Here is a 19052-nt window from a genome sequence, read left to right on the forward strand (position 1 = left end):
GGGTAAGATGTCATATGATATCAGAGGCGGTTTTGTAGGTTTTAGAAATACAGTAGGTAAAGGATTCTTTGATAAACTTACAGGAGAAGGGGTTAGTTATACAACCGTTTAGGGTAGTTGTTTAATTATCAGTGTGAAGGTAGTTGCTCAACCTCTGGGTGCGGATTTGTAGTTTTGAGGGCACAGGTTGTGAGAGTGTGCACAACTGAGCGAAAATATGTCCAGGTTTTTGTATACACAGGTAATGGACGTGTAAACAAAGGGAAATTATCACTTGAGTTGTGATATATTCACTTAGATGGGCTGTCAGAGAGAGTTCTGTGATACGTAGATGTCATAGGTTGTCAGTTGAAAGTGATGCTCAATTTGTGATCAGTTGTCAGCTAGTTTGTGTTGTGGTCCCACTATAAGTGTTGCCCGAGAATCATATCTAGCAGTTAAAATAACGTAAGGGTAAAACAATTCCAATGAAAGAAACACCTTTGAAAACATGTGTACGACGTAGCTTCACACACAAAAGGGCTCGTAGGTCACAAGGCTTGAGGTTTGTGTGTGTGTCACGTTTGGGTGACGGTGGGGTGAGAGGTGGCGGGGGGAGGGGTGTGTAGCTAGCGGACCGGGAAGTAAAATTGTGACTTAAGTCTGTGTATATGCGTCAATACCTTGGATTCGGCGTAGGATTTTTATGTCTTTGTTCCCCATTTCACATTCCTTTAAAAAAGAATAAATTATAATCTTTTACCTTTGGTAAAAATAAAAGATATGTCCAATACATAGATAAAAATATTAGCTCACATTTTTATGAATATTCATTGAACTTTCATTATTGTTTAATCCTAATTAGACTCTATATTTTTACCGTGTGTTATCATAAAATAAATTAGTAAATTAATTAGTAAATTAAATGGCAGTGACACACCGACAGGATACCCAAGTTTTAATTGATCGATAAATACTTATAGAACACATCACTCTAGTTTTGTAGACCTTAGCCGCGAATCTGTGCCCTAATTGTGTGCCATATTTGCTTTGTTTATAAGCCTAAAATTTAGGCCTAAATGTGTGCCATATTTGCTTTGCTTAGAAGCCTAAAATTTAGTCCTAAATGTGTAAAAATTTGCTTTGCTTGTAAGCCTAAAGTTTAGTCCTAAATGTGTGCAATATTTGCTTGGCTTATAAGACTAAAATATAGTCCTAAATGTGTGCCACATTTCTCGACTTATATTAACCAACCTTAGATCTTAACGTGTGCTACATTTTCTTGGCTAAATTAACCACCTTAGAACTAAATGTGTGTGCCATATTTTCTTGGCTAAATTAACTACCTTAGAACTAAATGTGTGTCATATTTTCTTGGCTAAATTAACTACCTTAGATCTAAATGTGTGTGCCATATTGTCTTGGCTAAATTAACTACCTTAGATCTAATTTTCTTGGCTTACAGGCCTAAACCTTATAGACACTGAATGTGTTCAACTTTTGAACGTGTGCAGATTTTTGTTTAACATACTGAACTGGTAGTTAACGTCATACGGTCAGAAGGTTAGTCCGCCACTGAACGGATGAATGACTTCATGCACTAATATTTGCCATGTCGGTGTCGTGTTCCATTCAGTGCACGCAACTTCTTTAGACCGGCGCTGTGGCATTCAAACCACACGGAGTTACTGCGTGGTATAGCGCTTTCATTTTATATTTTATATTTTATTTTATCCCACTATGGGTTAGAATATTTTAACACATGCGGTAGTGTAGAGTGTAGAGTTTTAACACAGGTGGTATAAGAGTTTCTGTTACGGTGTGTTCTAGAGTTTTAATGTTACTACAACAGAGTGGAATAATACTTTACATTAGAGAAATCTGGAGTACGGGACCTTTGCACAATGCAGACTCTTAAGAGAGCAATTCGTTTTACAATTCAGATTTTTGCGTCTTAAAATTTAAAAATCGATCGTGTTCAAATCTTGGCAGAATTGTGTTGAGGTGGTATTTGAATGTCTACTTACGTCAACAAAGGTACACAACTGTGTCGTGACCGACTTTTGTGTCGGTCTACATTCGAATGAACAAGCTCGCAGTAAAGAAAGACAACTCGCTAAATTGTCTTAAATAGAATTCAACAGTTAACTCCCCTAGGTTGTTTTATCCCGTAAAGTAAAGTTCTAACATTGCCATAAAATTTTTGTGTGATTTGTGTTTAGCTTTTTCTATTTCATATTTTAATTAATTTGACCCCAGAAGGAAAATAAATATATTAATAAAAACATTTGTATTTGTTGCATGATTTCTAATTAACGTTTTGATCGAAACAATTAATTTTGGTAATGAACACTTTATAATAATAAGTTATTAATTTGGTGAAAATAACGTTGAAAAAACATCAAACAATCGACATTGAACTTTTCCGTTTGACGTCAACGCGTCAAAAGGTTCGTTAATTTGCCATACCAAACCGAATATTTACAAATCATTACAGTAGGAATATTTTAGAAAATTTTAATCAGCTTTTTAAAAATATGTATACAATAACAATGACCCACGTGTTCACATTTTGTAAAGCTAGTTTTAACAGGCAAATATCTTTAGATTTTATCAATTTTTATCCAAATGGTTCGGCTGAGATCTCTGAAATTATATAGTTTTCAATAATATTTATACATTTAAAATACGATGTTTTTCAAACTGCTTTGTTAAAATCGAGACAACTGATGTTAAACCATACAATATGTGACATTCAATGGGTGGCTGGATAAATGGATTTATTTAACTTGATTCCCCACACTGTTGTCATGTCGTCCATCCGTCATATGTCAAAACTTGACAACAAAATTTCACCCACTTTTTCCAAACCGATTAGTTTCAAGCCTTTACACTTATGTCAAAGTCCAATGACAATGCAATAAGACATTAAATTTAATATAGAATTAAATGTTTAATAATTTTTGTAATGCTACAAAGTAAAAAAAAAAACAAGTGTGAAATATAGGCTATATAAGCTTTTAAACACAACAAAAAACAAAGCTTAATTCATATCGGGCTTGTAACTAGGTCACCTACTTCTCGTTTTTTTACTTGACAGGTAGTATTTTTCAAACCAAATGTGAATATATTTATCAAATCAGTAAAAAAATATTGAAAAGTTACTTCCGCTATTGTTAGGGTGTTTAAAATCTAAACAATTATAATAGACTAAAAAAATATAGGCTAACCTTTAGGATAAAGTATAGCTGAAGTTAAATTTTGATTTTTAAAGCAGCTAAAATTTTTAAAATTTATTCCTTCGAATCCCTAACAAGTTGTCCTTAACGTAGTTTCAATATGAATACCCTATGATTTGATTCTATTATTAAAAAAATATTTATAATTGTTGCATTGTGGATACTCTATGTATTTTAAACCTTTAATCGAGGCCTAGAAACAAATAGTCGCCTTTTATTTTTAATTATCATATTTTTAAATATATAGTTTAATATAATTCGAAAATTTTCTCTCTCCAAGGCCTCAGAGATTTCGAGTTTTAAGCTCGAGAGACCGAGACCTACGAGCCCTATTCGTCTAAACACACTTGTTCATATCGGACGTTATAGGACGACTCTGATTAGCCAGTCGTTTAAAACAAGAATTTTAATAGCTCAGAAGGGTCACGCTAGAAGTTGTTTTCGGTACACGCTGCTGTTCATTGCTTGTGCTGTTTTAGTCACTGGGGTGGTCAACGTAATTAGAGACTAATTCGTTTAGTACGTTTAACCCTATTAGAGAGAAAGGAAACTTTAATTTAAATGTATTTAGCTCCCCTCCCCCACGCATAATATAATTTTTGATTATCATGACGACAAATTGGACAGCTCTTTAGCAAAGCTCGTTTTGTTTTAAAATGGTATATTTTCTAGGAATATTTGAAGAATAATTTACAATACTAGTTTTAAATTAAGTTTACGCCATGATTTTGTATTGAATATTTTTACTGGAATTTAAGAATTGGACCACATTTTTAGTGATTTAAATAGGTGTTCTTCATTATATTTAAAGAAAATATAGTTTTTTGTGCATTTTGTTATACTTTGACCGATTTTAATGCGCTGAAATTAAGAAAATATCCACCAATTATCGCAGTAATAGTAAAAGGTTTAAACATCACAGAAATTAAAAACAAAATCAAGGGAAAGTTTAAATCCTTTAATTAATGCTCCCAATAAAATAGTGAGCTGTGCTAATATTAACTATTAACATTTTGAATAACATGAAATATAAGCGGAAAAAAATAAGAATGGAACATAACTTTCTGAAAGAAAAACATGTAGACACATTATCTTTAGTAAATATTTATCATTGTGTCATGAACATTGTTTGACTACACATTCAGGTTAAAAAAAAAGAATCACAGGACTTAAAAAATTTCAAATGTTTATTATTTTCTGTCTAACTGGCCTTAAATAAAACAAGTTAAATGTTTATTATTTCCTGTCTCTAGCTGCACATATAGAACGTGGTTAGTTATCAGGCAGTACAAGTATTTGTTAGTATTTTTTTAATGGGGGAGGAGGGGGGGGGAGGCACAGTATTCTCCCATAATCTTGTGTAAAAAAATAACTTTTTGAAAATTAATGGACAACTATAGTTGTTTTTTCGTAATATAGCCCATATAAGGCGCCGGTCAGTCGAGGTCAGTATTGACCCCCTCTCCGTGGACTTTTCGACCAACCGTCACCGGCCCTCGTGTTCTATCGCCCGAAGGCACCATCGTGCCAAATTTGACGCGCCTGCGTTGCCGGGAAATGCCCTATCGGGCACTTGACCACTTAGATACACATTAATTAAAATACTATGACCAAGAAATAAAAACGAATTCAAAATAAAGTTGTACTTTTTGTGGTGCCACTTGTCTCTGTGTTGATGCTATTTCCTTTTTTTCATTGAGAAGATATAAGAATAAATGTCAGGATAACTCTTGTCATTTTTACTTTCTCGTATATACGAAGTATAGTCTTGTAACCGTGCCAAAAAAAAAAATCGAGATTTTGATAAATCTCGACGTTTTACACCTCACTGATGCGGAAAAACAATTTTGTAATCTTGTCCGTATGTCTGTGTCTGTCTGTGTGTCTCTGTGTGTGTAAACACGATAACTTGATTACCGTTACAGCTAGGTTGATGAAATTTCATATATAAGCATTTTATCAAAATAAACTTTTTGAGCGATTTACGATAACCGGAAGTGGTACCTTTTTCACTTTGAATTTTCCAAAAGCCTATAACTTGAGTACTATTTCAGAAAGATAAATGAAATTTCACACGTAAGTAAAAGATGTAATCCTCTACCTTCTTTAAAATTTTGAGTAATTTCCATTGACCGGAAGTAGTAATTTACGCTATTTCCGATTTCTCAAAAAACGCTTGTAAATTTAATACTAATAATATTCCGCACTATTATGCACATTTTGTTTTGGCGTTCGCTTGGTGCTCAATTTTTTGTCTATGAGATTCTATTCTATTTTAAAACGTTTAAGTATTTAAAATGGATTAAAAATCATAACTATATCTCGAGTTCCCATCCCCTGTTGTTTGATAGAATATTCGAGAAAGTTTAGGGGAGATCACTCCCGGTTTATTCTACAAAGCTTTAAAAAGCGTCAAATTAAAACACAAACAGCATCGCAGATCCGTGTACTATACGAATTGTACTGATCTCTGTAAAAGTTAGACATTATAGTGATCAATAATTGTCTTGTACACTTCTGCACTTTGTCAACTAGTAAGATAAATTAATTGAATTGAGTTACTCATTTCCAGCTGTCCCCCTGGACATCCCCTTAACAACAAAAATAAAAAAAAGTTCAGTTTTAACCGTGGTGTCTGCCACCATCACACAGTTTTCGTCTTATTGTAACAAGTTTAACGTTAGTATTACAAAAATTACGATATTAAGGAAACATAAGTGTAAAAAACAACCTATCGGTTACAATTAGTATGTTAAACTATACTATACATGAATACATATTTCTAATACACAGCTGTAAAAAAAAAAATCCATTATTACTTCACAATCCCTAATTTAATGCAGGTTCTCTGAACTTTACTCGAGAGTGAATAAAATGATCTTGATGAATTCCTGTTGTCATTGTTCCGTGGAAAAATCATCTCATTGGAGAAGGTAGACAATTGGGTCAGAGATAATCTGGAGATAATCTGCTTCCGGTTAGTTTGGGGGTACTGGAGGAGAGAAAATTTGTAAAAATATTTAAAGAAAACAAAATGATATTTACATGGGCGGTTTCTCCTACATGGAGAAAAAAAGATAATTACATGGGCGGTGTCCCCAGGCGACCGTGTACGGCACAGATTCGTTGCTAGCTTGACGGCCTGACGTCGTTGATTGGTTGTAGTTCGATTGGTTGCAGTTCGATTGGTTGTAGTTCGATTGGCTGTAATCAGATGGATTGAAGGGCCGATAGAAATCTGTGATTGATCCGTTAAATTTATCGTAGTTTTTAGGATCAAAAGATCCATCAGAGTAGTTCTGTGGATATGGATAGTTCTGGCTCAGTGAATATGGATAGTTCGGCGGATATGGATAGCCTACAGTAGGGTTGTACTCAGTATCTTGAGGGTTCGGTGTTTCATCAGGTGCTGAATACTCCGGTGGTTCATCGGAGACCTCCTCCAAAAGCGTGTGGACAACTGGAACATAAGCACAAGACAATTAAAGAAGCACATGACATTTACGATCCACTTGACATTTAAGAAACACATGACAAATATGAAACACATGTTGTTGGTGTGGTGCATCTAGTGTTATGTAACGTTGGTGAAGTGCTGGGTAATATTGGATAATGGTTGTGTTTTCTGCTTCACACAGTACATGATCACACTAGGCCAATGTTTGTGTTTTCTGCTTCATACAGTACATGATCACACTAGGCCATCATAAAGATTAAAGTCTAGCGACTAGTATTTGTAGAAGTCCATGTCTACCTTTCTTTGGCTACTACACTTTGATTGAGGGAAAGTGCTGACGGTTGTATATATTGCACTAGCAAAAGTATATATCTTCTATATAAATTCTATTTCGTTTCGGGGGGGGGGGGGCAAAGAGATGTCTGGAATAAACTCTGTTGCCGGAAGAAGCTGAAGATGTACGGGTGTTGTTGTGTGTGTTTTGTTTGTTGACCTATATACACTGCATAACAGGAATCATCTGCTTTAGCACATAAATAACACGAACATAATTATCTGTGTCAAAAACTTTAATTTTAAATTACTTACTATACGGATTGCCATTGGAACCAATTGCACGAGGCCTATCATAGCCAACGAGATCCTTGTTGATGAATTCGTGAGCTTTCTTAGAGTGGTATCTCCAACAGGCGATGGCCACCAAAACGACTGCAATTAGAACCACACCACCACCACACGACAGACCAACAATCAAAGGCATCTTGGTGTCTACTGAAATACACATAAACATATATATATATATATATATATATATATATATATATATATATATATATATATATATATATATATATATATATATATATATATATATGGAAATCTGTTAAATAGTGAACCATTTAATTAGTAATCGTGATTCATTATTTGCGGTATATTTAGCATTTGTCAATATCTTTATTATTTGTACATTCCAATTTCCCTTGTGTATTTAGCAAGTGTACATGTTGTTAGTTACTGTAAATTACCAGCATCTTATCTGCATACGCTACGCCTTGTTGTGGGTTGCTATGATCATCTTTCAGTACTCACCTGCTTTAACGAACGTCATCGTTGACGTCAGCTTGTAGCAGCCAGTGACGTGCTTAGCTCCACACACACAGGAACGACCGTACGTCTCTTGAGTCACCTCCACCCTGTTGATGACTTGGTTTCCCTTCGCCAAGTTCGACTTTGACAGGCAGTCCAGGTATATGTCGTACTCGTTGGGCACCCCGCCATCCACGACACATCTGACATATATCATCTCACCAACACTCACCTCGGCGTCAAATGTGCCAGATCTTGTAGGATGTTTGTCAGTTTGTATCCAAGGAGCTGTCAGTAACGGAGCTGTAAGTGTAAAGTTTGGTGCATTTTTTTTGTGTTTGTATTTGGGCAATTAAAAGACCTGTTACTGTCAAATCTTTTTATATGAGCAGCCTAAGCACATCCCGTTTGTAATTGTAGTTCTATGGCAATAGAATGACGTAAACACGTTAGCATTTAGTGAATAAAAACCCACTTAAAATGTATAGAGTAATCTCTGTGTAAGTTGTATAGCCAGAAAAAATAACGTCTCAAAGCTTTACATCTAACGTTACTCAGCGTTTTTGACATTTACGAAAAGAAATGTTCTAGATCAGGGGTCTCCAAACTTTTCAGCCCGAGGGCCGCATTGACTATCAAAGTTCAGTTCGGGGGCCAGTTTCTTCCAGGCATGTCTTTGATTTTTCTGAGCAAAGTTCCTCAACTATCACCAACAAACGTTTTTTCCGTAGACAAAAAGATCTCCGCGGGCCGGATGAGCGGACCTCGCGGGCCGCATCTGGCCCGCGGGCCGTAGTTTGGAGACCCCTGTTCTAGATCTATGAGCTGCAGACAAATATAGCTCAGATAGGAAAAAAAGGAAATAGGCTTTTATTATTATCACAAATCATAAATAAAGCGGGAGTGATCTCCCCTAAACTTTCTCGAATATTCTTATATAATACTACGGGGAATGCAACTCGGGATATAGAATATGGACATGATTTTTAATTAATTTTTAATTACTTAAACTCTAAAAAATAATAGAATTTTGTAGAAAAAAAATTGCGCACCAAGTGAACAGCAAACAATATGTGTATAATAATGCGGAATATTAGTACTTTATAAATTCATATGTGTTTTTTGAGAAATCGGAAAAAGTGTAAAGTACTACTTCCGGTTAACGAAAATTACTCAAAATTTGACAGAAGGCAGAAAATTAAGTATTTTATGTACAGGTGAAATTTTTTTTATCTATCTGAAAGAGTACTCAAGATATACGCTTTTGAAAAACAAAATGTAAATAATTTCCACTTCCACTTTTCGAAAATAGCTGAAAAGTTGATACAGAACTACAGATTTAATTTCATCAACCTAGCTGTAACGGTACTGAAGTTATCATATTCGTAGACATACACACAGACATACAGGCAAATATAAAATTGCAAAATTAAGCTTTTCCGTCGAGATTTGTGAAAATGTCGATTTCAATTTTTTTTGCACGATTACAATACTTCCTCTATACTTCGTATACGATAAAGTAAAAATCACAAATAAGAAAATGAACTAAAATGTAAAAAGTAAATTTAAAATGTTGCAACCTTACTAAATGTATATGCTGTCAGGACTAAAAGTAAAATCGATGACAATTGAACATAGGTCTTATATTATGTTATAGAACGTACACATATCAATGAACTTCTATGAAAGGGGATATATCTATATATATATAAAACGAAGTGTACTTCCCGGCACCTTAGGCGCTTCAAATTTGGCAGGGTCCTGCCTTGGGGCGAAAAAACACGAAGACCGTTGCCGGTTGGCCGCAAAAGCCAAGGTCAAAACTGACCACGACTGACCGGCGACTTATATGGGCTATATTACGAAAAAAACATTTTGCCGAACGACCCCCCTTGATATTATGTGAGGTGGTTGGAGAACGACTAGGGGTGTCATAAAAAAACTCGGCATATCTGGGAAAACTTCGTAAAGTGGTCAAAACTGACCAGTTGTATTTCCCAATATAATCTTTGTATGTAATTACTCAAAACTATTTAAACTTAGGGCCTAAGCACTCCACATAATAGCCAATCACCAATTAATTAATTATTGGAATTCTTAATTTCTTTATTTTAAAACCTAAGCGAAGCTATGCAGTATGCCTAGTTCTCCATAAAGCCTTTTCCTTAACATAATTTTTTTATAATAATTAGTTTCCGCTTGTTAGTCATTCGTTCGAAAAAAAATGTTGACACTAAATAGGCTAAGACTAAAATATTTTTGGCTAAAATCCGCCCAGTAACATGTGATCTGTAAAATTGAGTTTTCTGCCCTTAATTATTTGGTAGTCAACGATTGGGCATAAAACAGCCACCTGTGAACAGAGTTCACTCTCGACAGCAATTTGAACAAATGATTGCTTGTGTTATATATTTTTAAATTTTTATCTTGCTATCTCCCCTTTTATGATTGAATAAATTAATTTTTGAATAACATTTTTAATGAATAATTGTCGATTTGATTGGAAACAATCGGATAATGGGAAGCCCAAGATTTGCGGAAACACAATCACACACACACACACACACACACACACACACACTGTCACATACCCTCACACACTCACACATTCACAGAGAAAGAGAGAGAGAGATTTATCCTGAAACTAACCTCTGATGTAGATAGATCTATCCTGAAACTAACTTCTGATTTTGATAGATTTATCATAAAACTAACCTCTGATGTTGATAGATTTATCGTAAAACTCAGCCTTGATTTTGATAGATTTATCCTAAAACTAACCTCTGATGTTGATAGATTTATCGTAAAACTCAGCTCTGATGTTGATAGCTTGATCCAGAATTTAACCTCTGATGTAGAGATGTAGATAGATTTATCCGGATTGTCCAGAAACTAATCTCTAGATAGATTTATCCTGAAACTAACCTCTGATGTAGATAGATTGATCCCCAACCTAATCTCTGATGTTGACAGATTTATTTTGAAACTTATCTCTGATGTAGATAGATTTATCCTGAAACTAACCTCTGATTTTGATAGATTTATCCTAAAACTAACCTCTTATGTTGATAGATTTATCGTAAAACTCAGCTCTGATTTTGATAGATTTATCCTAAAACTATTTGATAGATCTATTGTGAAACTCAGCTCTGATTATGATAGATTTATCATAAAACTCAGCCATGATTTTGATAGATTTATCCTAAAACTAACCTCTGATGTTGATAGTTTTTTCGTAAAACTCAGCTCTGATGTTAAAAGATTTATCGTAAACTAACCTCTGATGTTGATAGCTTGATCCAGAATTTAACCTCTGATTTAGAGATGTAGATAGATTTAGCCAGAAATTAACCTCGGATGTAGATAGATTTATCCAGATTATCCAGAAACTAATCTCTAGAAATCTAGATAGATTAATCCTGAAACTAACCTCTGATTTCGATAGATTGATCCTTTCTTTGAAATATCTCGGGGTAGATTAGGTTCTCGGCCAGACAAGAGAACGTGTGCTTGCCGTATGACTTTGGGTAGACAGTTTTCTGGTGACCGTAAAATTGAATACCGGACAGCTGGCCATGCGAAGTTGAAATAGTCTCTGTATCTTGCATTATTGTAAAGTATGGAAACTCGTTGATCTGCAGAGCCCATCCAAAATTAAAACAAAAAGCTATCAATTGTCTGATTTAGACACACAAACAGACATATATATATATATATATATATATATATATATATATATATATATATATATATATATATATATATATATATATATATATATGTATATGTATATATAAATACTTTTATATACATGCACTTCGTGAAACATACAAAGCAAGGGAAATCAAGACTTGCAAAATTTACTTTAATTAAAAAAAATTAAAAAACAACATTTTGACAATGACTTTTAATTAACACTAGTAATTTTTTTTAGCAAAAATCACCTATGCTAACTAGGCCGATCTTAACACTTCTCAACCTCCATCAGTAAACGTTATCACATATCTCACATGAAATCACATTATTCCATTCCCAATCTTAACACTTACTCTAGCGTAAACCATTGTTTTTTTAGCATAATATCCCTTAGGAAATGTCTGTTTTTTAGCATAATAAGCCTTAGACCCTTCCCCTACAGGTAAGTGGACGCGCACTAAAAGTTTCCCTTTCACCTGGTTGTAGGGCACTGTACAGTTGATCGTAATGCCTGCCGAGCCTGGACAATCATCATAGTAGCTGTCTGATGGAGTCAGGATCATGTCAAGAGCCCCTGGTCCAACTAGAAATAGAAAAGCTAGCCTGATCATATTTGTCAAGTTAAGACTTAATAAAAATTAAGGATTAATTTATTAATAATGGCAACAACTAATGCTATAGAGGAAAATAAAACGTATATATTAATTAGGAATTAAAGCTTATCAGAAGGTATACATTGATAATGGCGAGTGCTGCAAGGAGCATGTATCTGCATCTGCTTTTGACAAAAGTAAATTTGGGTTTTCTTTTTAGTTTTATCTTTTTTTTCACAAATTTTATTTACTTTTGCGGGGTGATATTTAAAAAATTAAATGAGTTTTTTATATTGTAATTAAAATCATATTGGTTGATTTCACAAGGTAGCCTAGATATTTCAGTTAATTTCAAAACGAAATTTATGTAAACGCAGCAAAGTTAGTAAATGGGCCTTCCACAAAAATCAGCAGCTTACTCAGTGTATTTTCTAAGCTATACTAGTAATAATGAACGATACACTGTCTAAACAACCTTACATTTTCAACTTTATGTACTTAAATCACTCAATTAAATCATACATTTTCAGTAAAGTTACAATGTAATATGAATAGAGCTTTCACTTACAAATTGTTTTTGGCGTAAATGTGTTGGAGCTGGAAGACAGGATATTATTTTGTAGAATTGTGTAAACATCACATACGTAGACTGGGTTTGGATCTGTAGGAATTCGTTAATAAGGATGTTAACTTTCTTTAATAAAATGTTAGCAAAAAAGAATAAATAATACTTGATTTTATTAAGCCAATACTAGATGTTGTAACACATTTTTACCTAGTAGTTAAACTATGACATTTTGTGCATGCTACCATTTCAATAATTTTCAAAAAATAGATGCAGCTGTGTAGTTCATTATTTAAAAATAATTTCTAAATTGCATAATCATGATTAATATTCAAAATTATATGTAGAGATTGCTGTAAACTATTTACTTTGTGACGTCATCTGTACAGTCAGCACTTGTGAACAGTCGTTACCAGTAGATAACACGCCCGTATTGTTGGAATACCATCTGGGTTGTCCTGGAGGATATCCTGGGTCATCTAGGTAGCACGTGCAGCTGACCGTATCTCCAGCCTTCACCCCAACGCTGGGGCAATTTATTGGTTTGACCGTTGGAAGTCCTGACGAAATTGACAGAGATAACAGGACAAGGACAGAACAAATTAAATAATTTAAATAGAACAATCATAATATATATATATATAAACCCATGCGCGCACTTCTCTCTCTCTCTCTCTCTCTCTCTCTCTCTCTCTCTCTCTCTCTCTACGTTTGTCTGCATGTCCCGAGGCTATGAGATCAGTATCTTCAGCAATATATGGAGAACGTAAAGATACAGACTTTTATTGAAAAATATGTTGTATATATTAAATGTATAAACTAAATTTTATTTAAAGAAATAAGATTAAAATAAAGGCATATTCGAATGTAGAAACACGTTTTTATTTATGGAACCGGAAGAGTGTTTATGGTTATGACAAGAATTCCAAAAACGTCTCACATGGAAAGTATACAACACGAATGGCATCATCTTCCAAATTAAAAATAAAATCTTCCAATTTCAGAATATGAAGAAATGAACTATTTCATTCAAATTTGATTTAGATCTATAGATCTACTTATCAAGACGTTCGCTATGAAATGTACATTATTTTCTCGGCCTAAACTAATAGAAATTACTTTTAAAAACACCATTAATACCATTGACAGCCGGGTTTTAAACGGAATCATTAAAGTCTCAAAATCTATGCGTGCATTTAATATGGTGTTGTGTTGACTAATAATGTATATAATTTAGTTTTTCTAATAGGTATTGATAGCTTTTGTTATTTTAAATGTATCGGATTTTTAGCTATATAGTTATTTCTTTGCTTTGTCACTAATATCGTTCAAAGGGGGTCGGCATGGTCGAGTCGGTAAAGCTCATGGTTGCTAAAACGAAAAGTTTCGAGTTCAAACCCTCGGGCAGATGAGGCTCGTTAGCTGGGGACAGCCACTCTTCTAGAAGAAACAACTCCAAAATCAAACAACTGCTGCCTTGTAGTTTGTTCTTGGTTGGACAATGGCTATGGAAGCAAATCCAAAAAGAAAACCAGGCTGAAATCGGAGTCAATGGCATCATAACCAGTTGATACGTAATCCTTAATTGTGATGTAAGCATGGTCGAGTCGGCAAAGCTCATGGTTGATAAATTAAAAAAAAAAGTCTCGAGTTCAAACCCTCTGGCAGATAAGGTTCGATCCCTCCCAACACTAAAAAAATTAAGAACGAAGAAGAAGAAGTTCAAAGCACATAGTAAAGCACATTGCGTTTAGACCAAAATCTATTTTATAATTTTTTTTTTCAAACAAGTATAACATGAAAAATATATCGGAATATAATTCACTTAAAACTAGTACCCATGGCTAGTACTTCATATAATTGAAATAGATGACATACTGATTACAGTTGATTAAAATAGAAAAACAATGTATTGAAAAAAACTGAGGCAAACGTACTCAAATTGACTACAGCACTTGTGTTTGTAATTCCAATGGCGCTAGCTTTTTTTTGTTCGTATTTTTCCACTTCACAGACGGCTGGGGCGATAGTTATAGTTAACTGTTCGTCTCTCGGGATTAGGTTATTCAGTTTCTGAATATAAGTGCATGTGAAGATGTCGTTCCGTACAGTGATGTACACATTACCACCCAAGTCGTTGCCTGTTTGCTGCAGATGACACCAGACAATGAAGCATGATCAGTTTATCGTGAAATTTCAAATACATAATTATATACATAATACATATTTCTATTTAGTATTGGGTATCTCGAAATTGTAAATGTTAGATTTTAATATCTTTGTTAAAACATAAATGAAAAAAAATGCAATTATAAAAGTGTGTATTGTAGTATTGGTATTTTTGAAATTGTAAATGTAAAATTTAAATACATTTGTTAAAAATAAATAAAAACAAAGACAAGCGAAAAGAGTGTATTGTCGTAATGAAAAATCATGCTAGTTGTGCTACAATGGGGGAAGGTTGCGCAAGTACAGATACAATTGAAATAAATCGAATTCAAATATATTTTTTTTTTATAAAAACGACTATTTGTATTCAATCCAAAACACATAGGTGTCCCTACTATCTATGAAGGTAAATGGTGTAAAATTTGTTTCAGTCCCTCACTGCAAATCTAACTTGAGTTAATGCTTTTAGTGTTTATTCTGTAATATCAAATAACATTGGATATTAAAACTTAAAATGTTTTGATGGAAATGGCAAACATTTTATGCTAATATATTGTTTTATTAAAGTATTTTTTATACTGGAACAAAATGGAAGTAAAAAATCTCAATTAACACTAGTTAAGTTATAATAAAAAGATATCCAGTGCACCAGTAGTGTAATCGCGGTCTCGAGATCGTTCAATGTCCCTAAATTCTCCCAAATCTTATGTGCTGACTTTAGTCTAGGAACGTGAGAGCAGTATAAATTCTACTTCATCTGAAACCACGCATAGCTCTACGTCTTATGTCAAATAAAATAATGTAGGAGTTACTGATTGTGATAGGGACAGATGCGAATTTCTTTCAAACAACAAATAGATCTGCAAGTGACCGGACAATAAAGTGCCTTGATCTACACATACGTAAACAATTCACAGGGGAATCAGATATGACCGAAGGAAGTGTGGAGCTGTTGATCGTCAGTCATAGAAACAGTCGAACAGGAGACACGCTAGTACCTGGTGGGTGAGGAAACAATCATAGAAACAGTCGAGCAGGAGACACACTAGTACCTGGTGGGTGAGGAAACAATCATAGAAACAGTCGAGCAGGAGACACACTAGTACCTGGTGGGTGAGGAAACAATCATAGAAACAGTCGAACAGGAGACACACTAGTACCTGGTGGGTGAGGAAACAGTCATAGAAACAGTCGAACAGGAGACACACTAGTACCTGGTGGGTGAGGAAACAGTTATAGAAACAGTCGAACAGGAGACACACTAGTACCTGGTGGGTGAGGAAACAAATGGGCTGGGGTTTCATGGGATAGATTCCCTGCACATTGCACGTGAAGTTTATGTGTGTGAGCACATCATGGACGATGGTGTGGCTGTATATGAAATTATTAAAGTATTAAAGGTAGTTGTATATATATATATATATATATATATATATATATATATATATATATATATATATATATATATATATAAAGGGCCTTTATATAAACGAGAGCTATACATTGAATATTCAATAACACTTAAATTCAGCTGTTTATATGTTTGTTTTATTCTGAAGTAAATTGTTGGGTGAGACTTTCAATAATTTTACAATTTATATTGAATCACGGATGTGTGTGTATAGCGCAGGCCCTATGTTATATATTTTTTAAGAACTGTAAAATCAAAAGACAGCAACTACAATACCCTTTAATGTTAACTATAAATCCGTCTAGAAATGAGCAGCACCTACCGTACACCGTCAGGTTCCAGGTAGCAACAAGCTGGGCGTTCACTAGACAAGTCACGAGTCTGAGACCTCTCTGGACACTGCTTATGGTCAGCTGGCTAGTGGTCGCGGTGTTAGAGATCTGATAGCCTGGACTATTGGTGCAGGTACCGTCTTGTGTACACTCCACCTGTACCCCACCACCAAGTTGCCACGTGACATTCTGCCATGATGCAGGCAGTGCACATGTTAACGTCTGTGAAGTACCTTCTTTCACACACACTTGATTGATTGCATCTGCAGGGGACATCAGTCATTGTGTAAATGTTAGAGTACATGTTCACTAGGTTTAACAATTTTAGTGAACAGAAGCAAGAAAAAATATTTTAAAGTGATTTTGTTGCATACTGATAGCATATAGTCTTTATCTTCATAAATATAAGTGTTTCATATGTCAACAGAGTAGAGTTGAATCGTGTTTAAACGTAGTCATTTGATACATTTTTTTGGGAATAAATAACTTAACTGATAGTTGATATTTAGAATTCAGGGTAAAAATCATAAAGACGGTGTAATGTTGAATTATGTATACATTACCAGCTAACAAGACGCTATTACTTTATCTAAGGTGGACAACTCCACCTTCAGAGAAACTGTGCTTGGCAAGTAGGTAAGACCATAACTCCAAATTCAAATGTAAACAATTGTGAATGTTTTGCTCCATAATCACCGAAACCAAATGATACAACTCAACTCACAGATAGGTGTTAATTATCACAGTAATATGACCACATCAGTCGACAAGACTTATCGATGTGTTTAACTCGGACAAAATATATTCAAATTATACATTAATCTTTGCTTAATACATGCTTAGATATTTCACAGAAAAATCAAGGTATCGATATATTCACGTGGCCTCTCCACATTAATTAAAGTTTTAATTGCCCACATTTGTCCAGCTTCGTTAATTTACCGAATACAAAGTTTTGTGCATAGCGTAAACGTCCATTACTTACATACGTGATGACAGAACAACGTCAGACACAGGAGTCGCCAAAGCATTTTCTCAAACTTTGGATATCTACAGGAAATCAAATGTAAAGTAAACGCAATAAGATTAATTTAACAGCCTTCATTGTTAAAATATTGTAATCTCGTAATATATTTTCGAACTTTGGATATCTTCAGTAGATAAATAAATCATTCTGGTGAGGCAAGTAAAATAGAAATAAATCATGATCCTTGGACATAAATTATCTTCTTAATGATAATGCAAATCGTTAATGACAGCATCATACCATTAATCCGCTTGTTTTATAAAATTAGAATACATACATTTGTTTTTCGTTAGATCTTATTCAAAACTAAACAATATGAACTTACATATTTCACGTTGAAAATAACATGTTGTTATCTTAAAAAAAATATAGTTTTACCCACTTAAAAGTTTATAAAAAATTCTTCTTGAAAATTGATAATTGACACATCTAATTTCCTGGTTGTTTAAGGTTTTATGTATGACTAAATTTTTTTCTACACCAGTGTGTTCTCCCCTGGTTTATAAATAAACTTCTAGACACGGTAAGTTAATCAAGCGAGATATTTTTTAAACCGTAGACACCTGGCCGTGCCAAACTCTACTGGATTTTATTTTTAAGGGGCTTTAGAAATATTTTATTTTATTTGAATTTGATGGGGAGTGGCGGGGAGTATGACATCAGAAAATGTTAGCCATAAACTTTTTGAGGATTGAAGAATACAAAACGTTATCTTGAAACCCTAAACAACAATGTGGTCGTAGAGATAGCTGAACACTGGGGCTACATGAAGGTCAGCTACAAATTGGCCCTAACAAAATAGTCTCAAACAAACAACATTGATAAAATGGAGTCTATCAAATAAAGTATGTAGAATCAATACTCGAGTTTTGGTTGGCTCCAATACATTGATAATTTTTCTGTCCGAACTAGTTTTAGTTGATGATCACGTGATTGTACACATCATCACGTGACCAGTTGGTATGGACGTCTCCCCACATTTCTCATACAAAAGCTCAGTCAATATGTGTTTGGAATGAAAAGAAAACGTCCCCAGTGATTTGAAGCAAATGACTTGAGTGTGGGAACCTACACCCTTAGTAAAGCAGAGAGCAGTGTTATAATATCTGCAAGCTTAAGGTAATAAAATGTTTAGCTTAGGACGACTAATTCCTCTAGAAAACTCACTTTCTATTCAGCTCTGGATGGTCGGGTTCAACATTCTATGTCGTAAAGTATTTTTCTGTTAATGTCGAACATTAGTAGCTTAAAGCTTGATGTAAGGGTAGGTTTAACTTAATAAGCACGTTAACACAGACTTACTTTGACATCGTCATTAAACCCGTCTTCCTTTGAGAGGGTTATTAACCCAACCTTACTTTGACAGGGGCATTAAAGCAGTCCTATTTTGACAGGGGCTTAAACCAGACTTACATTGACGGGGGCATTAACACAGACTTATATTGACGGGGGCATTAACACAGACTTACTTAAGACACGGGCACACGTCGAATGAGAT

At 34.3% G+C, this 19052-nt stretch overlaps 2 protein-coding genes across 2 annotated transcripts; both read right to left on the reverse strand.

Annotated features, from left to right (window-relative positions):
* Positions 1 to 6168: 6168 nt before the first annotated feature.
* LOC131939597 (uncharacterized) lies at positions 6169 to 16125 on the reverse strand. Its single transcript, XM_059298001.1, has 10 exons — positions 16053 to 16125; positions 14553 to 14763; positions 12984 to 13175; positions 12619 to 12711; positions 11934 to 12040; positions 11192 to 11396; positions 7765 to 8064; positions 7264 to 7446; positions 6304 to 6678; positions 6169 to 6210 (listed from the first exon to the last, which is right to left on the reverse strand). Exons 1-10 carry the CDS (start codon positions 16086 to 16088, stop codon positions 6197 to 6199), a joined length of 1716 nt encoding a protein of 571 aa, XP_059153984.1. The 5' UTR covers positions 16089 to 16125; the 3' UTR covers positions 6169 to 6196.
* On the reverse strand, positions 16121 to 18038 carry LOC131939584 (uncharacterized). Its single transcript, XM_059297988.1, has 4 exons — positions 17937 to 18038; positions 17513 to 17577; positions 16518 to 16790; positions 16121 to 16155 (listed from the first exon to the last, which is right to left on the reverse strand). The coding sequence occupies exons 2-4, from the start codon at positions 17556 to 17558 to the stop codon at positions 16121 to 16123; spliced, it is 354 nt and encodes a 117-aa protein (XP_059153971.1). The 5' UTR covers positions 17559 to 17577; positions 17937 to 18038.
* Positions 18039 to 19052: the final 1014 nt, after the last annotated feature.

This window comes from Physella acuta, unplaced genomic scaffold (assembly GCF_028476545.2).
Source record: "Physella acuta isolate Inbredline_101_S28 unplaced genomic scaffold, ASM2847654v3 ptg000284l, whole genome shotgun sequence".
NCBI lineage: Eukaryota > Metazoa > Mollusca > Gastropoda > Physidae > Physella > Physella acuta.